General features: G+C 37.5%; 1 protein-coding gene across 2 annotated transcripts in view; it reads left to right on the plus strand.

Moving 5' to 3' along the window:
• The first annotated feature begins 558 nt into the window (after positions 1–558).
• CAMSAP1 (calmodulin regulated spectrin associated protein 1) overlaps positions 559–21,684 on the plus strand; it is a 62,274-nt gene continuing 41,148 nt past the window's right edge. For both annotated transcript variants that reach the window (XM_072632988.1, XM_072632989.1), the window contains exons 1-2: positions 559–786; positions 1,720–1,882. In XM_072632988.1, coding sequence (XP_072489089.1) covers positions 1,720–1,882 — 163 coding nt within the window. In that variant the 5' untranslated portion in view covers positions 559–786. The remainder of the gene's footprint in view (positions 787–1,719; positions 1,883–21,684) is intronic.

The following is a 21,684-nucleotide window of genomic DNA, read 5'->3' on the forward strand; positions in this document are numbered from 1 at the left end:
TTGCTAACAAGTAGAGCTATCCCAAAGTGAAACTGGTCTGCTTCTGGAGGTGGTGAGCTACCACCTAAAGACCTCGGAGGTTTCTCAGGCAAATGCTGGATGATCACTTGTAAGGGATGTGGTAGAGGGGATTTTATTTTCCCTTCAGGTATATGTTGGACCAGATCTGGCTGCTGAGATCCCTTCCAAATAAGATATCCTGATTCTGTGAAACCCTTGGATGGGCTAGGTGCAAAGCAGTCCTGGGGGAGACTGCTAAGAGACAAAGGGATAGGGATGGCATGCTCTTCTCCAGAGAGGCAGAGCATCTCCCTCCTGCACCCTTCCAAATCCTATCTTTTCTAAGGCTGGCTCCTGCATCCCTGCCCTTGAGACATGTTAGTCTCCAGGACTGCTTCTGCCAAGCCGTCAGAAGGGTAAAGGCTCTGGTACAGAAGCTTGGCTCGCTTAGGCACCTGCAGAAAGGAGAAGGGAGGGGGATGAGGGCGAGGACGACGACGGTTGGAGAGCTCTTGCGCGGTCCGCACGGCGCCTGCGCAATCGTCCAAACGCTTTCCCATTCTCGGTGGAACCGTTGGGGGCGGCCCGGAGCGGCCGCTCGCGAGCCGCGTGCGCGAGCGCCCCAGCCGCGCGTTCCCTGCCCCGTGCTCTCGGCGCGCGCCCACCCGCACCCGGTCCTCCCATTTGCCCCAAACCACCGGGCCCCATCGGTCTCTCCCCGGCCTCAGCTCTCGGCGGCGGCCTCAGGATGAAGCAGCAAAGGCGACGAAGGCGGCGGCTGTGAAGGTTTGTGAGAGGCTTTGGCAGGAAGGGCCCCTCGGAGAACCCCCGCCCCCGCCCCCGCCCCGGCTCGGCCCTTGCCCGCTCCCGGCCCGGCCCGGCCCGGGCTGGGCTCTCCCAGCGCCCCCATCGGACCGCGTCGTCCTCTCCTCCTCAGCCGCGCCCGCCCCAGGGCGCTTCGGCCCGGCGGCACGGGTTGCTAGGTAGGCCTCGGCGGCGGGGCGGGCGTGAGGAGCAGCGGCCAGGGGCGGGGAGGCTCCCGGCTGTCTGCCCCGCCTGAGGGGAGTCGGCGGCCCCTTGCCCGCGGGAGCCCCCGCCCCTCCAGTCGTTCTGGGGCGGGGGCGAGTCCATCCCTCCCTTCGTGCTCCCCGCGCCCCGATCCTGGCGCGCCACAGGGGGCCGGTCCCCACCGTGAGGGCCCCCCCCCAAGATGTGCGTTTGATTGGGATGCAGAAGGCAGTCGTTTGTTCGTTAATGAGAAAGTGGCAGGTACAGCGAGCCACTCGCGGGTCCTTTTTGTGCGTGTGTTTGTCTCTCCTCAGCTCCTCCTCCCACCTTTATGCGTGAGAGGTTTCCTTGTGTCTGTGCCTTTTACAATGGAGATGATCCTTGCAAAAATGCCCGGTGGATACAATGGGAATCCGAGGTGGCTATACTGCAGAATTTCGGGATGCCGGTATTCAATGCCGGGTTTGTGTTATTTTAGGTTCCCCCTCCCAGTCTATATATTATTTTCCTTTTCATCTCACTCAAGTATTTTTTTCTAATTGTACGATAATTTTGAGGAAAAATTGGGGTTTCAGCCTGGCCTTTGGCATTGAACCTAGTCTATTTGAATGGAACATTAGTTGATACGTTATTTTTTTTAGGGTGGGAGTGCCTGCTGCCAAATTTGATTTGTCTGTCCTTATTAAACCTCTTATCTCTTTATGTTTTTAGATGGTGGATGTTGATGTTTCTGCTGGTGGAGATAGCACCAGGAGAAAAATGGAGGCCCTGACAGACAGTGCAGTTGAAATTGTCCCTTCTGAGCTCTATGATTCAGCCAGGGCGAAAATAGCTGCTAATCTACAATGGATCTGTGCTAAAGCCTATGGAATAGGTAGGATTATTTTGCAAAAATTCCTTGTCCTTTTTTTTTTTTTTTTTTTGCTATGATTCCTGATCATTATCCTATCTTTTAAAATAATATGAAATCTGAATATCAGTATCATTATCTTTTCTCACATCCCATGCAAAATAAATACAGGGAAGGAGAAGAAACTGATCAACATCTTGCCTCATCTGTTGTTGGTGAATTACATGTACTTAGAAACATGGCAAAATATGTTTGAGCATGGATGGTCCCATAAAGGGCCTGTCATGTCAGTTAATCACTTGCTAGCTTTGGGTCCTTGCAGCCCCTATATTAGTCTTAAACACTATTCTTTGTCTAGTGGTTTTGACAGTTGAGTTCTGAGACTGTTAGTTTGCCAGAGTATGATGTCTTGCAATTTGAAGAATGCAGAACTGGGGTTTCTAAATCATTAAATAATTATTTTAGAAATACCATTTCATCTTTTCACCAATAAATAACAAATTTATTTGCTTCATCCTGAAACAGAAAGGGAAGGGAACATTCAGTATGTGGAGATATATAACATTTAGTAATTATATAGCATTGGCAATTCCTCTAATTACAGGAATCTGTAAAGGGAATTACGCAGCTTTTCTGAGGTGTGTTAAAATTCTAAAAACTTAAAATCTTTTGTTTATGCTAAAGTCTATAATTCCCTACCTAGAGGTTATATCTTAAAATACTTCTTCATAATGAGTAAAACCTTAATTATTATCTTGAGAAACAAGACAACTTTGTAATTTGAAGTCCAGTTTTGCTAGACCCTCAATAGATCAATACTGACTTCATGTTCTTAGAACTTGACTGAGCAAATTATTTTTAAATTCAATTCAGACTGTTTTAATCTAGCATACTTATTCACAAAGGCAAATGGATAGAGAATGGGTCTTGTAGTCAGGACTGGGTTCAAGTCCTGTCTTCAGTACAAAGAGCTGTATGATCATGAACAGGTCATTTAATCTATCAGTGCTTTAAGCAACTCAAGAACGTAAGTTATAGAAGAGTTACTAATCTGTAGTGAGGGAGGAAGTTTATATACTGGGAGTTCTCCACACTTAAGAAACTATAGGACACCAACTCCCTTTACCAAACATAACGCTGTTGCGTTTTAAGTTCATCTATTGAAAAAAGATTTCTGAGGAAGCACAAATCAATAGACCTCCCCCCTCTCCATATACAAAATTTTATGACTCAATTTCAGCCCTCTTTTAGGTTTTTTGGAAAATGTTTTTGCTTTAGTAAAAGTATTCCCTCTTTAATACTAAGAATACAAGTGTGGAATTTCCTTTAAAAAAAGTGTAATCTAGTTTTGAAAACTTGATGAACTGGCATTCTGTATGTGACAATATTTCAACAGTTGGAGTGGAGATCTTGTATAACAACTACAGTTATTAGTCATGAGGACAAACATGTTTTGTAAGTTCTAGGGATTAAATACATATATGCCCTCTTTTGTTTCAAAATGCCTTCACTATTTACTGTTTTTAAAGACTGTTTGTTTTATAGCTTCTGAAAGTGACTCAATTTATTAGACTGTAAATGGGGAAAATGGTTTGTTTCCCTTCCACATGTATCTTATGATGTAATACATTTCACTACTTACCTGATTACTCTGGAGATGTCATGCAAACTTAAATACTTGCTTGAAAAACCTCTTCTACCCATTTTTCTCCCTATTTCTTCTACAGAGTGAATTTTAATTTTAGTTTTCATTTAGTGTTAGCCTTTAACATAGGAACTACATTTCAGTAGTGAGTAATATGTACATTCACTTATTTTATTATTTCTTGGGTTAAATTGTATGATTTTATTTCCATTTTCAGATGTCACTTAAATACTTGCTAACTTATTTGATAAGACATTCTTAAAGCTGATATATTTTGAACTTACTAAAAGGTAGATATTTGCAGTTGGTTATAAAATGAAGGAATTGGCTGCATGCAGTAATCAATATATATTTCTTGAATGAATGAGTAAATGAAAATAGAAATCTGAGCTATAATTGAAGGAGACTTGTCTTAGATTGAATTGCCGTATTTCTTATAGTGTAAGACTGATATCATTTGGCATTAACCTTATTTCTAAGAGTATGCACATTGTTTTTTCATTCATTTGTACTTGTTCAGAAATCTTTTTCAACAGATGGACTTAAACTCAACAATATTTATATTTGGGAGAGGGTAAATTGAATTTTTTTTTTTTGCAGTTTTATAAATAGGGGCAGGCTACTTCGAACTGAGGAAAAAACAGAATTTTAGGGTTCAGTATGAATTATGTATTGCATATTGCTGCTTATCTTGGTATGTGAGATTACCTATTGCTGGCAGAGTTTAATTGTTTGAATGAATGATTGGGGGAAGCCTTCCATAGTATCTTGTAGATTTCTCTGAAAAAGGTGTTTTTTTTTTGTAGTTTGTGAAAATAATCCTTAGCTTTTTTAGTTCCCTATATCACTTAGATTTAGACCTTTGAATTGAAATGTTTTTTTAGACTTAAGGGCTTTTTTTGATACTGTTTTATATGTAATAAAGATTACTTAACTATGTTGTTAGAAAATTATGCAGTAGAGAAGTGAAATCAGATAACATTCTTTAAGCCATCTTATTTGCCATTTAGTTGAAAGTATGTTGAAATTTTATGGGAAGACTTGAGGCACCCTTTTTTTTTTAAACCTCTTGTGTTGTCATCATTCCTGTGTACCATTCTGCTAACCAGTGCATCTGTCATTTGTAGTAAATAGTTAGGACTACAATGGAACTCTGCCATTTCTAATGCCTTGGATTAGCCTCTCTAGCATATGGCTTTAGAGAAACATTTCATTTAGTTTTTGTTCACTGTTAATGCAATGGCTAAGAGTGGTAGATCTTGTTGTTCCTTTATTTGTTTTTGCTTTTGTGTTTTGCCTGAATTTTTTCACTCTTTTTTCCTTTTGTTAAGCCTCCTAAGTCTTTTTGATAGTGGCTTTATGCTGTGTACCCAATAGGGTATCCCAAAAGTCTTAGTGTAGTTTAAGTTTTACTAGCTTTAATAGCCTAAAACTACACCAAGACTTTTGGGATAACTATTTAAAAGTAATATTGTAACATTGGGGAAATTGAAAACTGTTCCTTTAAGGAATTGCTAAAACCTGAAAACTAGAAAACATTGACATTTATTAGGGCAGAGGCAAAGGGATAATTTTAAGTATAATTTATTTTAGTGGACTTTTCTGATTTAAATTTTGTACTACTCATATTTTCTTATGTATCTTATCAATCTTAATAGCCAAATTCCTGTTTTTTCAAATTTGAAAATTAGTGTAGAATCTTAGAATTGAAGCTAATCCATTCCCTTCATTTTATACACAAGAAAACAGAACCAGTGAGGTTAAATAATTTGCTTAAGGTTATAGAAGTTGACATTTATCTCTGGCATCTCATCTCTATTGAGGTGATTTTGAAAAAAAATCACTCTTTTGGACAGGGATTCTTATCTTGGATTTCAGTGTATCTCTGCCACCTGAGGTCAGGACTTGAAGACAGGAAGACTTGAGTTCAAATTGAGCTTCAGATACTTCCTAGCTGTGTGACTTTGAGCAGGTTACTTCTTTTTGCCTCAGTTTCCTCATCCGTAAAACAGGGATAATAACACCTACCTTCCAGGTTTCTTGTGAGGGTCAAATGAGATATTTGTGAAGTCTTTAACACAGTGCCTGACATATAGTATGGGCAGTATGAGTGCTATTATTATAATATTGCACATTTGTTTTCTTTATACTTTGGTAATTGTACTTAATTATAATTGGTTCCCTTTGTAATCCTATGTGTTTTATTTTATACTTCCACAAACAGTATTCAGAGAACGTATTCATCATCTTTACCAGGGTGCCAAAGCAATCCATGACACAAAGAGGTCAAGTATCTCTTATACACATGCATATACATACACTTGCTAAGAGATCACTCTGAAGATGTGCTAATTAGGGGATCAGTAAGAGAATGAATAAAAAAATTTTTACACACACTGCATTAATTAGGGTTAGAGTTAGAGCTCAGAGAATTTGAATTTCACAGAATCATGAAATTTGGGAGTTGGAAGGGACCTTAACTATCTAGCTATCTAATCTAACCCAATAACTTGGAAGGAGTGTTTACTCTGGTGAACCAGATCTGAAGACAGAACTAGAATTAGTATCACTAAGATAGGCAGCTGCTTGGAGTATAAAGAAGGGATACTTCCTTTTATTACTTTTTAGAAAACTTATTTTTAATGGTAGAAAATTCTATTGTGTCACACATAGATTTGTTTTGTGATATAGCAAGGTGGCTTCTGTAAGGTCTCTCCTCGTTTTGACATTTTGTAACTCTCAGTTACATATATGGGTCTCCTAGCTTTGACATTTTGTAATTCTGAGTTACATATATAACAGTGAAAGTTCAAAATGTTTGGGGGTACGACTTTCAAAGCCTGCCTGATCTGTTCTCACCATTCTTTGACTTTGTCTTGCAAGTCTTTGTGAACTTAGATCAGAGACAAGGAAGACACATGCTTGGAGTGCCACGTGTAGTTTGTGATAGGCACAGAACATTTTTGGAAGGTCTGCAGACAAGTGAGTTTAAGTGAGTTGAAGTGATTGATCATAGCCTAGGCAGGGCAGAGAAGGGGTTAAGTGTAACCAGAAGGGAGTTACTGGACTAGGTGTTTAGTGGATTCAGGGGAGTCAGAGGTGACTAAGGAGGTTGTAGCTGTGTAGGAGAGTTTTAAGTTCTTTGTTGTGATAAGGACATGATTTACTTAGAACAATTTTCTAAAGATTTGCTTGAGATTTAGAAGACAGCCTTTAATTTAGGAGCCAAATAAACTTTTTGTCTTTATGTTACAGTTATTTCAGGAAAAAGACCCGCTCAGTTCCCTCCAGATTCAATCTTCTTTTTTAACTACCACTACCCCACAGAAAGGAAATAATATCTGATGACAAGGACTCCTATATATACAACATTCTTTCCTAGTAGTTCCCCACTTTTGTCATGGAAACAATAGTGTTTTTCATCATTTGTTCTTTGAGATCTTTTAGTGGTTGTTGTAGTCACTGTAATAATTATTCTTTTGGTTCTGCTTCCTTCTGCATCAGTTCATAGAGATTTTCACATGTTTCTCTGAATTCCTCATATTTATAATCTTTTACTGTGTAATATTCCATTAAATTAGTATTTAAATTAGTATATTTCAGGTATTCAGTTGATGGTCACACACTTTGTGGTTATTTGCTACTGCAAAGAGCCTTGGTATAAATATTTTGGTACATATTGGATCTTTGTTTGTCTTTTTTTTAATTTAAAAAAATTTTTAAATTTAATTTTAATTAATTTATTTGTTTTCATTTTTCTACAATTCTACAATGACTTCCATAAGTTTCTGCCTGTCCCTCCCTTTTCCCTCCCCAAGACTGCATGCAATCTTATATGGGCTCCACACATACATTTTTATTAAACACATTTTCACATTAGTCAGTGTTGCATAGAAGAATTAAAATGAATGGGAGAAATCATGAGAAAAACGAAAACATAACACAAGAGAAAATAGTCTGCTTTATTCTGCATTCTGATTCTATAGTTCTTTCTCTGGATGTGGATGGCATTTGGGATCAGAGTCCTTTGGAAATGTTTTAGGTCCTTGCATTGCTGTGCAGGGTTAAGTCTATCAGAAACAGTCCTTGTATCCTGTGGCTGTTACTGTGTATAGCGTTGTCCTCTGTCATTTTCTTTTTGAATTTTCTTGGACTAAATGTGCAATGGTGCATTTGCTATGTCCAAAGAATATAGATAATTGTCATTTTTCTTATATGGTTTCAAACCGTTATCAAGAATAGTTGGACTTGTTCACAGTGCTCCCAGTATGTTGGTACTATGTGTCTTCCTGTGTAACTCTTTTTATATTGATTTCTATGTGTTTTTTTTTCTTTTCCAGTTTACAAGGTATAATATGTATATTATTATTATACATATAATATATAGTACATACATATTATACAGAGTATATACATATATAGGTCAAACCTGTTAATTTATATTTTATTTACAATTAGGGGTTTGAGACATTTTCAAATAGTGATTTATAGTTTGTACTTATTCTTTTAACATCTTCCTGGCTTCAAGTGGTCATAGCTTTTGACCACTAATTTATTAGGGAATGGGAGCCAAACATAGTGTTCAGCTTCTAGGAGGAGAAAGTCAAAAGGAATAAAGAAGGGAAATCTATTGCTGTAGTGCATTGATTCCCAGTTTCAGATTGAATTATAGTCACTGAATATAGAAAAGATTCTTAAAGGATTCTTTGAAAAGACCCAAAAAGGAAGCAGAGCACATCTGATCAAGGCATTTCTTGGGTCATATATAGAATTGTGGTAGGAAGTTGCTTCCCTTCTCTCCTGTCCTGCTTTAGCCATCTATCTCTGCTTTGTGGACTAGGAGCTGGAGCAGGTATTTATGCACAGTAGCTGAGAAAACTAAGGTGCCTTTAGGAAGATTTCCACTGCTGTCTATATTAAGTGTTGATTTCTGTTTCTTCAGACCTCTTTTTAAGTTGTCACAATATTAAAATGTGAATTAGTATGAATAAGTAAAACAACATATTTTGTAGGTATTCTCTTACCACACTTTTGGGGGGTAAGAGTTGTATTAAAAATAAAAGGTACTGTAGAGCATGTGACATCTAAGAATTTTTCAGGTTAGAGAAATTAAGAGATTAGAGAAAATTAGGTTGGGTCAGTCAACAAATACAAACAGATGTCCTTATGTACATGTGGCTGATATTCTTTACCTCATAACTACTTATTTCGTGGGGAAAATTGGGTGCTTTAGAGAATCTCTAAGACTAGAAATAGAGGAAGGGAAGAAGTTGTGAAAAACAGCACTGTTAGGGCAATTTATAGCATTTGGAACTAGAAGGGATTTTAGAGAAAATATAGTCCAACCCCCTTATTTTATTGATGGCGTCTAACTGAGGCTCATATAGAATAAGATACTTGCTAAAAGTCATATATAGCTTGCTTGTTTCTTTTGTAGTCTCCTATCTCTGGCTAAAGATAGGACTGTCTTGAGTTTTTTACTTCCCTTTGTTAGGATGTCTGAAATGCTACTAACTAGAGATTAATTTTATTTAATAAACATCATCTTAAAAAAATGAAAAAGTTCTGTTGAATTAAATGAATATTAGTAAGTTATGCTTTAGTGAGAATTTAGAATTTTTTCATTGCGCTATGCTGTCTTCTCAGAGTAAATGCTATCTATAATTTTGTGAGAAAGATTAGAAGACAACTAGATGAAGATTAACTTAGGTCATTGTACATACAAATCATAAAATATGTTTGTATGTATCTGTAGTAAAACATTTTAAATTTGTGTTCGTTCTGAAAGAAATTGTCCTAAGTATATTCAGAAAGCCTTTCATAAAGCAAATAGTTTTAAATTTGATTGTAGGGAAGTATTTAACCTATTTGAAACTATTTTCAAACTTTTTAGGAGGATACTTAGAATTAAAAGAATGAATGGTTTTTAATTACCTCAAGGCATGTGGTAAATACTTGATAATATGTTGTTAAAATGCTTGGAATAATAATGTATTTTGAAAAAAATTACATTTCTTTATAATTTCAGACTTTAAATTTGTTTAGACTGTATTTTCCTCTTTCTCAAGAATAGAGAACATCCTGGCTTTTAAAAAAATACTTGTACTTTTTGTTGTACATATAGTTGTGGATGTTTAGATTGATACACTTTGTTACTATTTTTCAGTTCTACTATAGCAGTACTTGCTATAATATGGAAATTTGATAGTTGATAGGTTCTTTTTGAATTTTTTCAAGTTGTCTTAATAGTGGGAATATTGGTTGGGCCTTGTTATAATATTGTTTAAACTAAAATATTGTTAAGTAGCATAGACTCTAAGGAATCTCAGTTATATTATGGAATAATGCTAAGAGTTAGCTGTAGGAAGAAACTTAGATAATCAATTTTTGGTTTGATGCTGGGATTTAATTTTGATTTCAAAATTATATTTGCAGTTCAGAGGATGTTTGGAAAAGGTAGATTAATCATATCCTTGTATTATGAAGAAAGGTATTGAGTAGAGGTATATAAATGTATGAACAGACAGCAAAAACTATTATCACCACCAACATTAAGGATAGCTTATACTTTTTAAAAAAAAATTTTTTTTAATTTAAATTTATTTATTGAAGTTTTCAACATTCATTTCCACAAAATTTTGGGTTCCAAATTTTTTCCCCATTTCTCCCCTCCCCCACCTCAAAACGCCAAGCATTCTAATTACCCCTATCACCAATCTGTCCTCCCTTCTAACATCCCTCCCTTCCCTTATCCCCATCTTCTCTTTTGTCTTGTAGGGCAAGATAACTTTCTATACCCCATTACCTGTATTTCTTATTTCCTGGTTGCAAGAACAATACTCAACAGTTGTTCCTAAAACTTTGAGTTCCAGCTTCTCTTCATCCCTCCCTCCTTACCCATTCCCTTTGGGAAGGCAAGCAATTCAATATAGGCCATATCTGTGTAGTTTTGCAAATGACTTCCATAATAGTCATGTTGTGTAAGACTAACTATGTTTCCCTCCATCCTATCCTGCCCCCCCTTTCTTCTATTTTCTCTTTTGATCCTATCCCTCCCCAAAATTGCTCCCTCCTCCCACTGCCCTCCCTTCCATTATCCCCCCCCACCCTGCTTATCCCCTTCTCCCCAACTCTCCTGCATTATAAGGTAGGTTTTCATACCAAAATGAGTGTGCATTTTAATCTGTCCTTTAGTTAAATGTGATGAGAGTAAGCTTCATGTTTTTTCTCTCACCTCTCCCTGGGACTGGGGATTCCGTGACTGTAGATTCAGCCCCCAAGGGCTATTCTGGAGCCGTGCTGGGCTCTTCTCGAGCCAAGGCTGGGCTGGGCTCCACTCTACGTCAGGGGTAACCAACGTTTCCCATGGGTCTTTCAGGTCACCCTGGGCTTAAAATCTCCTCCACTCTGTTGTTCTCCACTTCTGCTGCCCCAGAATTTGTTGAGAGTCCCTCTCTACAGGTATTTTATGGGCTGTGTGGGGAGACCCTGTGTATGTGTGTCTTTCTACTCTGCCCCCCTCTGAGTGTTGATAGCTAATACGTTTTAAAAAATTTTACAAAAAGTATTTGTTGATCAATTTTTTGGTAGCAATTTAAAAAAAAAGTTTATTTTTAGTCCCAAATTATGTGCCCCTCCCCCATTAAGAAGGCAAGAAATATGATACCCGTTATACATATGAAGTCATGCAAAACATATTTCCACATTAGCCATGTTGCAGGAAAAACTAAAAAAGAAAAGAAAAAAATGCTCTCAAAATTCTTCAGGTTTTTCTCTGGAGGTGGTTAGCAGTTTTCATGATGAGCCCTCTGGAAATTGTCTTGCATTATTGAATTGATCAGAATAGCAAAATCTTTCACAATTGACTATAGTCATGATAATGCGGTTACTATGTACGGTGTTCTAGTTTTGCTCACTTCACTTTGCATCAATTCATATAAGTCTTCCCAGGTTTTTCTGAAACCATCCCTTTCATCACATCTTACATCATAACAGTATTCCATCCCATAATCATGTACCACAACTTGTCTATTCATAGGTATCTCCTCAGTTTCCAGTTCTTTGCTACCACAAAAAGAGGTAGCTTATACTTTTCATAGTACTTTTGTGTGTATGAGCTCATTTGAGCTTCCCAGGATCCCTTTGAGATTCACTAGGGCAGGGGTCAATATCATTTTACCAATGGATAAGGTCACATGTCTGTTTGATGCCATTAATATGTGCATAAAATTATTCAGATTTTCAAAACTAGTATTTTATTATGTTCATATTCATTATATTGATTCTCTTTTAAATGGTATAATCACCTTCAAGTATAAACTACATCACTAGAACATTGAAAACTGATTGTGAATCTGTGCTAACCAAGGTATCTGAATCCAGACTACAAAGAGGGTTTCTTTGCATTGGGAAAAATCTATGCAGCCATTGCTCAGGCTGAGCTTTGGTCCATGCTAGAAGCCTTATTGGGAATACTCATTGAATTTGGCATGACCTTTCTCATTGTTCCATGTAATCAGGCGTGAGGGCACCCAGTCCTTTAGAGTAGACTTAGAACTTTTAGGCTTTAGCCCTTGTAGTTACATATGTGCATTTGTTTTCCTCTGTCAGTGGCAAGTGTCTGTTTAAGTAGATTTTAGGATGGGATGGTTTGTGTGTATATTATGTATATGTATATATATATGTACATACATACATATATATGTAAATATATATCATATATATGATATGTATAAAAGTGGAGAAAATTGCAGAGGGAAAGTCGCTGTCACTAAGGGAGATTATCAGGAAAGACTTCTTGAAGAAGGCAAGATTTTAGTTCAGACTTAAAGGAAGCCAGAGAGGGTAGAAGACAGTTGAAGAAAGAGAGAATTCCAGGCGTGGAGGAACAGCCAGTGAAAATACAAAGTCTAAAGATGGAGTGTCTTGTGTGAGGAACAGCAAAGGAGGCCAGTGTTATTGGATTACAGAATATGTGGAGAGGAATAAGATGAAAGAAGACAAGAAAGGTATGGAGGGGTTAGGATATGGAAGGGTTAGGATACGAAAGTCTTTAAAAATCAAACAGAGAATTTTATATTTGATCCTGAATGTGATAGCGAACTAATGGAATTGATTGAATGGGTGTAACTTTATGTAACATGGTCAGACCTGTGCTTTCAGATGATCACTTTGACAGCTGAGTGGAGGATGGACTGGAGTGGGGAGAAACTTGAGGGAAGAAGTGTTGAAATAGTATAGCCATGTGATGGGATGAGGCCTGCACCAGAGTGGTGGCAGTGTCAAAGGAGAGAAAGGAACTTATATAAGAGATGTGAAGGTAGAATAGACTTGAGTTGGTACTTCATTTTCTATAGGGAGGGGGCATGAAGAGTGAGGAGTTGAAGATTACATGTTTCAAGATGACATGTTTCAAGCCTGGGTGACTGGGAGGATAGGGATGGTGTTCTGACAGTTATAGAAAATGAAGGCTTTAGAGGGGTGGTGGTAAGTTAACAAATTCCGTTTTGGATATGTAGAGTTCAAGTACCTATGGGATGTTCAGTTTGAGGTGTCCAGTAGATAATTGGAGCTGTGAGATAGCAGGTCAGGAATGGATAAATAGATCTGAGATTCATAAGCATAAAAATGGTAATTAAATCCATGGGAATTAATAAGTAGACCAACCAAAACGGTAGAAAGAGAGAAGAGATGAGGGCCTAGGACAGAGCTTATGGGGATACTCATAAAATCCAATATAGGAAATAGACAAGGAATGGTCAGACAGGTAAAGAGAGAATCAGGGGAGAGCAGTGTCATGAAAATCTAGAGAGAAGACAGGATCAAGGAGAAGAGGGTGATTGACAGTGTCAAAAGCTGCAGAGAGGTAAAGAGGATGAGGATTGAGAGTAAGAAGAAAAGGAAGTGGGGGCTCTGATTATAGATGACCTTCTCAAGGAGTTGAGTCACAAAAGGGAGGGAGTGATACAGAACGATAGCTAGCTGGGATGAATGGATCAAGTAAAGATCTTTTGAAAGATGGATTGGAATGACTTGTGCTTGTAGAAAGTTTGTCTTAGCAAGAAGAACTACCCCTTCATGTGAAACAGGTAAAGGGGGAGAGAGTTGCAGAAGGCGTCTGAGTGATGTAAAATGAGGAACTGGAGAAAACAGGGAGCTTTTTTGGAATGGTCTCAAATTTTTCAGTGAAATATGAGGCAAAGTTCTAGCTGAAAGGGTTGGGGTGAAGCTGAACCGCGGGAGATTTTGAGGAGGGATAAAAAGCTTTGGAAAAATCACTGTGGTGAGTCGAGAGTGAATAGATTAAGGAGATGTAAAAGAATTGTCTGGCTACAGTTGGGGCCTAGTTGAGAGTATGTAACAGATTTGTGGTGGACACAGTCATCATGGTTTCATTATTTTTCTTCAGTTTTGTTCAGTAGCACATGTGTTGGGGGTGGAGGGAAAGAGAACAAGCATTTATTAAATGCTTTTTATGTGTCAGGCATGGTGCCAAGCACTTTACACATATTATCCCATTTGATCCTCTTATAAACCATGTGAGGTAGGTGGTGGTAATATCCCTATTTTACAGATGAAACTGAGGCAGACAGATGTTAAATGACTTGTTCAGGGTCAAACAGCTAATGAGCATCTGAGCCTGAGTTTGAATTTGGGTCTTCTGTCTCAAGGCCCAGCACTCAATCTACTGTGCCACCTACTTGTGGATGGTAGGAATAATCCAAGGCAGAGCCTTGGCAGGGCAAGATTTTTGATAACATAAGGGGCTAAGGTACTCAAGAGGATAGTGTAGAATCAAACTGGTTTACCAAAGGATCAAAAATGAGGAAGGGAAGAGATTATAGTTAGAGTGATCGGGGTGGTTTAGGAAAGAACTGAGAAGTGAAAGAACTAGAGGTCATGGTGAGGACCCAGAACAGGTTTAGGGGTTTCAAAGCAGAGGGATATCTGTAATAACAACAAGTTATGATCAGATAAAGTAATTTCAGAGTTTGTGAAATTGGAAGTGGAACACTTGTGGGTGATGGAAAAAGCAAGGATATGACCATCCATCTCTCTTTAGTGGACGTGGGATGGAGTTACAGTAGGTCATGAGAATCCAGTAATTTGAAGAACTGTGAGGTTAGGGTATTTGAGGGAATATTTATATGTATGTTGAAGTCCCTTAATATAGGGCAGGAATTGGGGAGAAGAGACTGTGAGCAAGACTCTGAACTCATTAAAGAAGTAAGTGGGGGAGTATCTTGAAACTCAGTAGATAATAGCTACCAGAATCTTGATTGGGTGATAAAACATTGAATGAACCTCAACAGAGGAAAGGTTACTGAGTGATGGTGGAAATGGCAGTGGGGAAAGCAAGAAGTATTCCAACTTTTTTATTAGGACCAGGGCATATGACTTGAAAGTACAATCATTGCCATAAAGGGTGGCCAGGGTAGCTTTGTCATTAGGATGGAGCCAATTCTCAGTAAGAGCAAGAAGAGCAAGAATATAAAAGGAGAAAGAAAAAGTGTTTATGTTGGGGTTTTTTTTGGGGGGGTTATTTTTTAAAGTTTGTTACTTTTGCAGCAGGCCTTCCAGAAAGCACAGTAGAAGGGGTGGGTAGCTTTGGAGTAGGAAGTTGGAAGTTGATAGTAATAAGGGTGCTGGCAGTGGGGAGATAGAGAACAAGATTTGAACAGTGACAGTTAGGGTTCCAGACTTGCAGGGATGTGGGAAAGATATAACAGCAAGGGAAGTATGTTAATCATTGAATAATGAATTCAGGTGGTCTGTTATCTCTAGGGAGTTTGTGTTGAGTGGGGATGGAATTGTAGGGTGTCAGGGCTCTGCATTATGTATGACTAGAAGGGGGTGGAGAGGTATAGGTGCAGGTGAAATAGCTGATAATCATAATTGAGCAAAACAGATCCACATATCTGTCTGTCCAAAAATAGGTCTTGTTTTAAGCTCCTTGAATCTATCATTCCTCTACCAGGAGATTGTTGGATGTTTCATCATCAGTCCTCTGGAGCTGTTGGTCATTGCATTGAACAAAAGTTCTTAAGTTTTTCCAAGTTGTTTTTTTACAGTATTGTTGTCCTTGTATACATTGTTTCCCTGATTCCAGGAAGACTTGAGTTCAAATCCAATCTTAGACCCTTAATATGCTGTGTGACCTTGTCAATCTCAACTTCAGTTTTCTTTACTCTAAAATGGCCATTAATGATAGCGCCTGTCCTCCCAGTGTTGTTGGGAGAATTAAATGAGGTGGTAGTATTTGTAAAGTGCTTAGCACAGTGTTTGGTACAAAGTGGGTAAAATGCATCTTTTCTTCCTTGCTTCCTTTCTTACTATGTACCACAGTTTTTTTCAGTCATTTCCAGTTGATGGGAACCCCTTTGTTTCCTGTTCATTGCTACAACAAAAAGTTGCTGTAAACTGTAAATATTTTTGTACGCTTGGGTCTTCTTCTTTTCTTTGAGGCTTATTTAGTGGTATGGCTGAATCAAAAGTATTTACAATTCAGTGACATTTTGGGCATAATTCCAGATTCCCTTTTCAGAATGACTGGCACATATAGAGATATTTTATATATTGACTTTATTTCCGTCTTTCTTTTTATGCCTTCTTTCTCTTACTATTATTGCTAACATTCTAGAATGATGTCAGACCACATTGGAGACAAGCCAGGAACCTTTTTACTCTTGGATTTATTATGGGAAAGCTTCTAATGTTTGCTCATTGCAAATAAGCTAGCTTTGTGTTTTTGTTTTGTACTTTTTGTCATGTAAAACTGGCTTTTCTGTCTTCATATTTTGTAGCGTTTTTAGCATAAGTGAATGTTTTTAAAAAGCTTTATGTGTTTGTCAAAAATGATGTGATTTGGGATGTTTTTCTTTTTAATATAATTATATTAATTATTTTCCTGTTAAATCATCCTTGCATACCTACTTGAAATTCAACTTCATATTGAATAGCTTTTGGACATATTGCTGATGTGTCTTTTCAAGATTTTCTTTAAAAAATGTTCAGTTAATATTTACTAGTGGCATTGGCTTATAGTTCGCCTTTTTTTCTCTGATTTAGGTAAATTTTTCTTGTAAAAGAATTTTGGTAAGAGTGCTTTCTCAGTTTCTGGGAATGACTTGAGTAGAATAGGTTTAACTCTTTAAACATTTAGTAAAATTCACCTGGAGATCTACTTGGACCAGGGTTTTTTCCCTTTGATAGTTCCGGTATTGAGCAGTGAGATGATGTAGTAGATGGCTTGCTGGTCCTGGAGTCAGGAAAACTGCTTTGTGAGTTCAAATATGGACTCAGACACTTGAAAGCTGTGTGACCCTGGGCCAGTCACGTAACCCTGTTTACCTCAGTTTCCTCATTGGTGAAAATGAGCTGGAGAAGGAAATGGCAAACCACTCCAGTATCTTTGTCAAGAAAACCCCAAATAGGGCCACAAAGAGTTGGACACAACTGAAAAAAAAGATAAAACAACAGGAAGTTCCTTTGTAGTTAGTTTGATTTCTTCTTTTTGTTTTTTGAAATTGAATTGTTTGTATTCCCTATTGTTTATTTAGCTATTTTATATTCTTTATAGATATCCCTTCATTTATTCTGAAATCTTAGTTTTGCTGAAATGTTTGTGTACAGTAAGTTAAGATAATTAAAAAAAAATTTTTCTATGTTGAGATTTCATCTTACTGAAATTATCAAAATAAAGTGATTTTTTCCCCTCCTTTTTAATCAAGTTAGTGAAGGGTTTTTTGATTTTAATTTTTTTTAGAGAACTAGCTTTTAGTGTTATTTAGCAATCTTTAGCCTTTTTGTTTTTCAGTCTATTTATTCATTGTCTTGAGAATTTTTTCTAGTTTTTGCTTACTTATTTTTCCATCCTTCTTTACACATCACTGTTTTATTGGCTTTGAGGGTAGGCCTCTCTTGTTGTTCTTGTTTCTTGCTTATTTTTTTCTGTTCCAGGTTTTCTGTCACTATTTGGTGCCTTCCCTATTCAGCACTTCCAGTTTAATCTTATCCAGACAATTAGTACTGGTATCTTTCATTGACCTCTTCATCTTAGAATTTGGATAGGTTAGATTAGATTCCTGCATGTTATATTTGCCCTGTTGTTCCCCTTCCTCTCCTCAACAGATTGACCACCATTTCTTGACTTTTCAGCGTCCTCCTCCTGAAGGTGGGATTGGGGGTGGTAGGGAGTGAGTATCAGACTTGGTCATTGCCAAGAGGGGACAGGATAGAAGCCACCAGGATCATAGTGAACCAAATGGTGTGGGCTAGGTTTATCACATGATAGGACTTTTAGTTCTGTCTGTCTAGCTTTCTGTTTTTATTTTAGAAGGCTTTACATTCAGGGGCAGAAATTGTTTCTCATCTTCTACTGCAGTTTTAGTAATATATTTGGCCAACTTCTTTTTCTTTTTTTGAGTGTTATACTAACAGCTACTAGCACTACCATCTTATTGGAAGCCTTGTCCTTGTATGTGCTGTGTAAATGAAGGCTTTCTCTTTTAAGTATGGGTTGGGGCCAGAGCCCAGCATCCAGGGAAGCAGATATGGAAGTCTCTGAAGAACACAGTGGCAAGTGAATTGAAATGTGTTTGTCATTAGATAATTGAATTTTATCTTATATCCTTTGTGATTGTTTGCTTCTGACTGACAAATTAAGCCTAATTCTTTATCATTCCTTCTCTCCCATCCTGGCCCCCCAGAGTGGAGCAAAGAAGTAGAAGTAAGTTTCTGGAGTACACAGGGTAAGGTTGTCCTGAGGTATATTGATCTTATAAAGTCTCATGTCTTAGCATATTTTCAAAGTAGTTCAAAGTTAGGTCAGCTAAGAAAGCTGTCAAAAAGAAAACAAACAACTTGGAACTTTATTTAAAACAAATGTGCAAGGGTGGCAAGGAGAATTTTGCTGTAACTTGGAGAAAAGTGTGTTATTTTTGCCAGTATTTGCAAGGCTATATATATGCAGAGTTTTAGTTATTTCCATTCTAGATAAGAAAGTATAAAAGCTAGAGGAAGACATTTCTGATCTCTTGATTATCAGCTAAAAGGAAATATTCAGTTAAAAGATGGGAAATATTTCTTCAGAGGTATAATGAGGTATAGGGGAATTCCCACCACGGACAGGAATTTGTATGGTAGAACATTACAGAAAGAAGGAAAGAAAAATGACCACTGAACATCTGGACATTTTTGAGCTAAATAAGTGGTAAAAGTTTCTTCCTGTAGAAGAATGAGAGCTGGACCATTTCAAGGAGTCAGCTTCTGGACTACAAAGGAATGGTGGAGTGAATCCATAGGTGAGAGATCATCCAGTAATGGTCAGTGGAAGAAGGTAAGAATAGTGGTGGTTGGTGAATCCTTTCTGAGGAGTGCTAAGGCAGCTGTTAGTGAACCTGATTTTAGCAGAGAGATCTACCGTTTTCCTAGGACATATATCTGCAATATAATGGGGCTTTTAGGAGTTCTTTAATACCAACAATCACTACCCACTTTGGGTCATCCATGTAGGAACAGATATGATAATCATCAGAATGAATCGGTTAAACATTCTTAGGGAATATGAAGCCTTGGGCAAAAAACTGAAGATGTTAGCACTGATAGTGGTTTCATGCTTCTTCTGTCTATTGAAGGTAGGGATTACAAAAGAGAAAGGTGGACTTGGGAATTGAACCAGCTGATTTGGGAATTGAAACTGTTGTCTCAGAGTGGATTTTGAATTTCTGGACCATGGATTTAAAATACAAGAGTGATAAATTCTTGGCCAGGAATGAAGTCTGCTGTACCTAACCAAGTGCATGTAAAAATACCTTCTTGGAATATTGCAAAGGTAATCAGGTTTTAAATTAAAAAGGTAGGTAGAGGCAGATAATGGTTTTTATAAATCAGTAGGCTGGATACCACATTATATAACAGATACAGCACTGAAGGGGAAATAATAGAAGAGAAGATCAGAAATTTAAGTGAGATAATATCCAAAAGGAACTGCCAATAATACAACTCATTTGTATAGCTAGCAGTTATAAAAAAGGGTGACTTAGAGATCCTATTCCAAGGGGTCAAAATTAACCTCATAGGTATTGATGAGACATAATAGGATGGTGCTCATGACTGATGAGAGTTGAGTTTGAAGCAGTATATCTTATTCAAAAGGACTAGAGTAAATGTAAGAAGAGCTATTGGTATAGTGTGACTATATACTTATTTGAGGAAATCTAGTACTCTGATGGTTGAAATGTGGGAGAGAAAATTTGGGAGAGGATCAGGAGACTTAGAAACAGAAGTGATGCTGTTGTATGGGTGTACTGTGTACTACATGAATAGAAAGGGCTAGATGAGGAGTTTGGAAAAAAGATCTTGAGGCTTGTATATAAGCCTGATGTTGTAGTGATAGGGGTCTTCAGCTTTCTGGGTATCTCTCTGCTGGCATTCTCCATCTGCCAAAATCTGCCAAGAGCAGCTGGTGAGTTAGTGACTTGCTATGATGTGGTTTTATCCAATGACAAGAGAATTGCTATTTTGGATTTGATTCTTACCAAAAAGGAGAAACTGGTTGTTGAGGTAGAAATAACAGAAACCTTGGGGGCAATTCTACTTACTACTGCATTGTACAGCTTGTGATGCAAAGTGGAAAGCTAGATATTGTTTGATGTTGATCTGAGATTTAGAGCATTCAAAGAAAGGATAGATAGGATTCAGTGGCCTACTATTTTGAAGGGAAAGTTGGCTGGGAAGCACTCAGAAATAAACTAAAGCATCAACAGTAATTATTCCAAGGGGAGGGGAGAAAGGTACTGCCTAAAGAGATTAATGTTGGATATACAAACAAATTCAGATTTTGAGAAGACTTCATAGAAGATGTAAGTAAGAGCAAGTAATTAAAGATAAATAACAAAAGAAAAATACAGTCCTATAAAAAGTGTCAGTAACACTAAAGGCCAGAATGAACTCTGTCTGGTGATGGATGCTTAGGACCAAAACAAAAAATTTGTAAAAGTTGTGTTCGAGGCAAGAGAAAGATCCAAACATAGATGATGATTCCTCCTTGGGGGCTGGGGGTGTGGGGATGGTGATAACTGACATTGGTGAGGAGACTGAACTGCTAAACTCTTATGTTACTTGTTTTGTCTTCCCTGGAGAATTGTCTTTGAACTGAGAACAGAACAAAAATAGGGAGTAAAAAACTCAAGTTAAGTGAGGAGACAGAATCTGACTTCTGTCATTGAATTGTTATTAAGCCTGAATAGATTATACTAGAGTACTGAACAATTAAATTATAATTATTGATCTGATATCTTTGATGTAGAAGGTCTTGGGAAATGGGAGATGTTCTGCAGACTTAGTAAATGCTCTGAGTTTTGAAAAAATGGAAGAATGAATTATGCAAACTATTGGACCATTGAGTTTGACATATTTTTGGGCAAAATTTTAGTATATCATTTTAAAGCTTTATTGATTGTTGCCCAGTGATGAATATAATAGACAAAACATTTGTTAAGTACGTATATGTCAGACACTGTGCTGTAGGCATTGAGGGTATTAATGCAAATAAGCAAACCATAGTTGTTGCCTTAAGAGAGTTTACATTCTAATAAGGGAAGGTAACATAGGGGCCCTGGAAAGAGATGGAGTGTAAGTGTATGTAGCTCACTTCCTCTCTCTTAGCATTTATATTTAGAATCCCAAGAGAGAAAGCCACAATCAGTTCTATAAATCTTTTAATTTCTCACTTGAGAGTTATCCAAAGACATTTTTCTAGCCTTACTGAAATTCCAGGAAAGATTGATGCCTGCCTCGTTTGTCTAGTAAACTGTTGTTATTTCTTTTACTTGTACACCTTCCTCCTCCTCAAAACCGCTGAGATCTGTTACTCTTTTCCTAATGTCCCAGGTTTCAAACACAGACTATAAAAATATCTCAACAGATTTAATAGGGCCAATTCTAATAAGATTTAACTTAATAGGGTTAAATGTAAAGGTTTACACTTTGGTTAAAAAAAATCTTCATAAATACATAATGGGAGATTTATGGTTAATTAGCACTATCTGAAAATGATCTGAAGTTTTTAGTAGATTATAAAGTCAGTATGAACCAACAGTGTCATATGGCAGCCAAAAACTTTTGTAATTTTAGGCTACATGAAGAGAAATATTTTGTCCAGAATTAGACACATGATAAT

This window comes from Notamacropus eugenii, chromosome 1, assembly GCF_028372415.1.
Source record: "Notamacropus eugenii isolate mMacEug1 chromosome 1, mMacEug1.pri_v2, whole genome shotgun sequence".
In the NCBI taxonomy this organism is placed as follows: Eukaryota; Metazoa; Chordata; class Mammalia; order Diprotodontia; family Macropodidae; genus Notamacropus; species Notamacropus eugenii.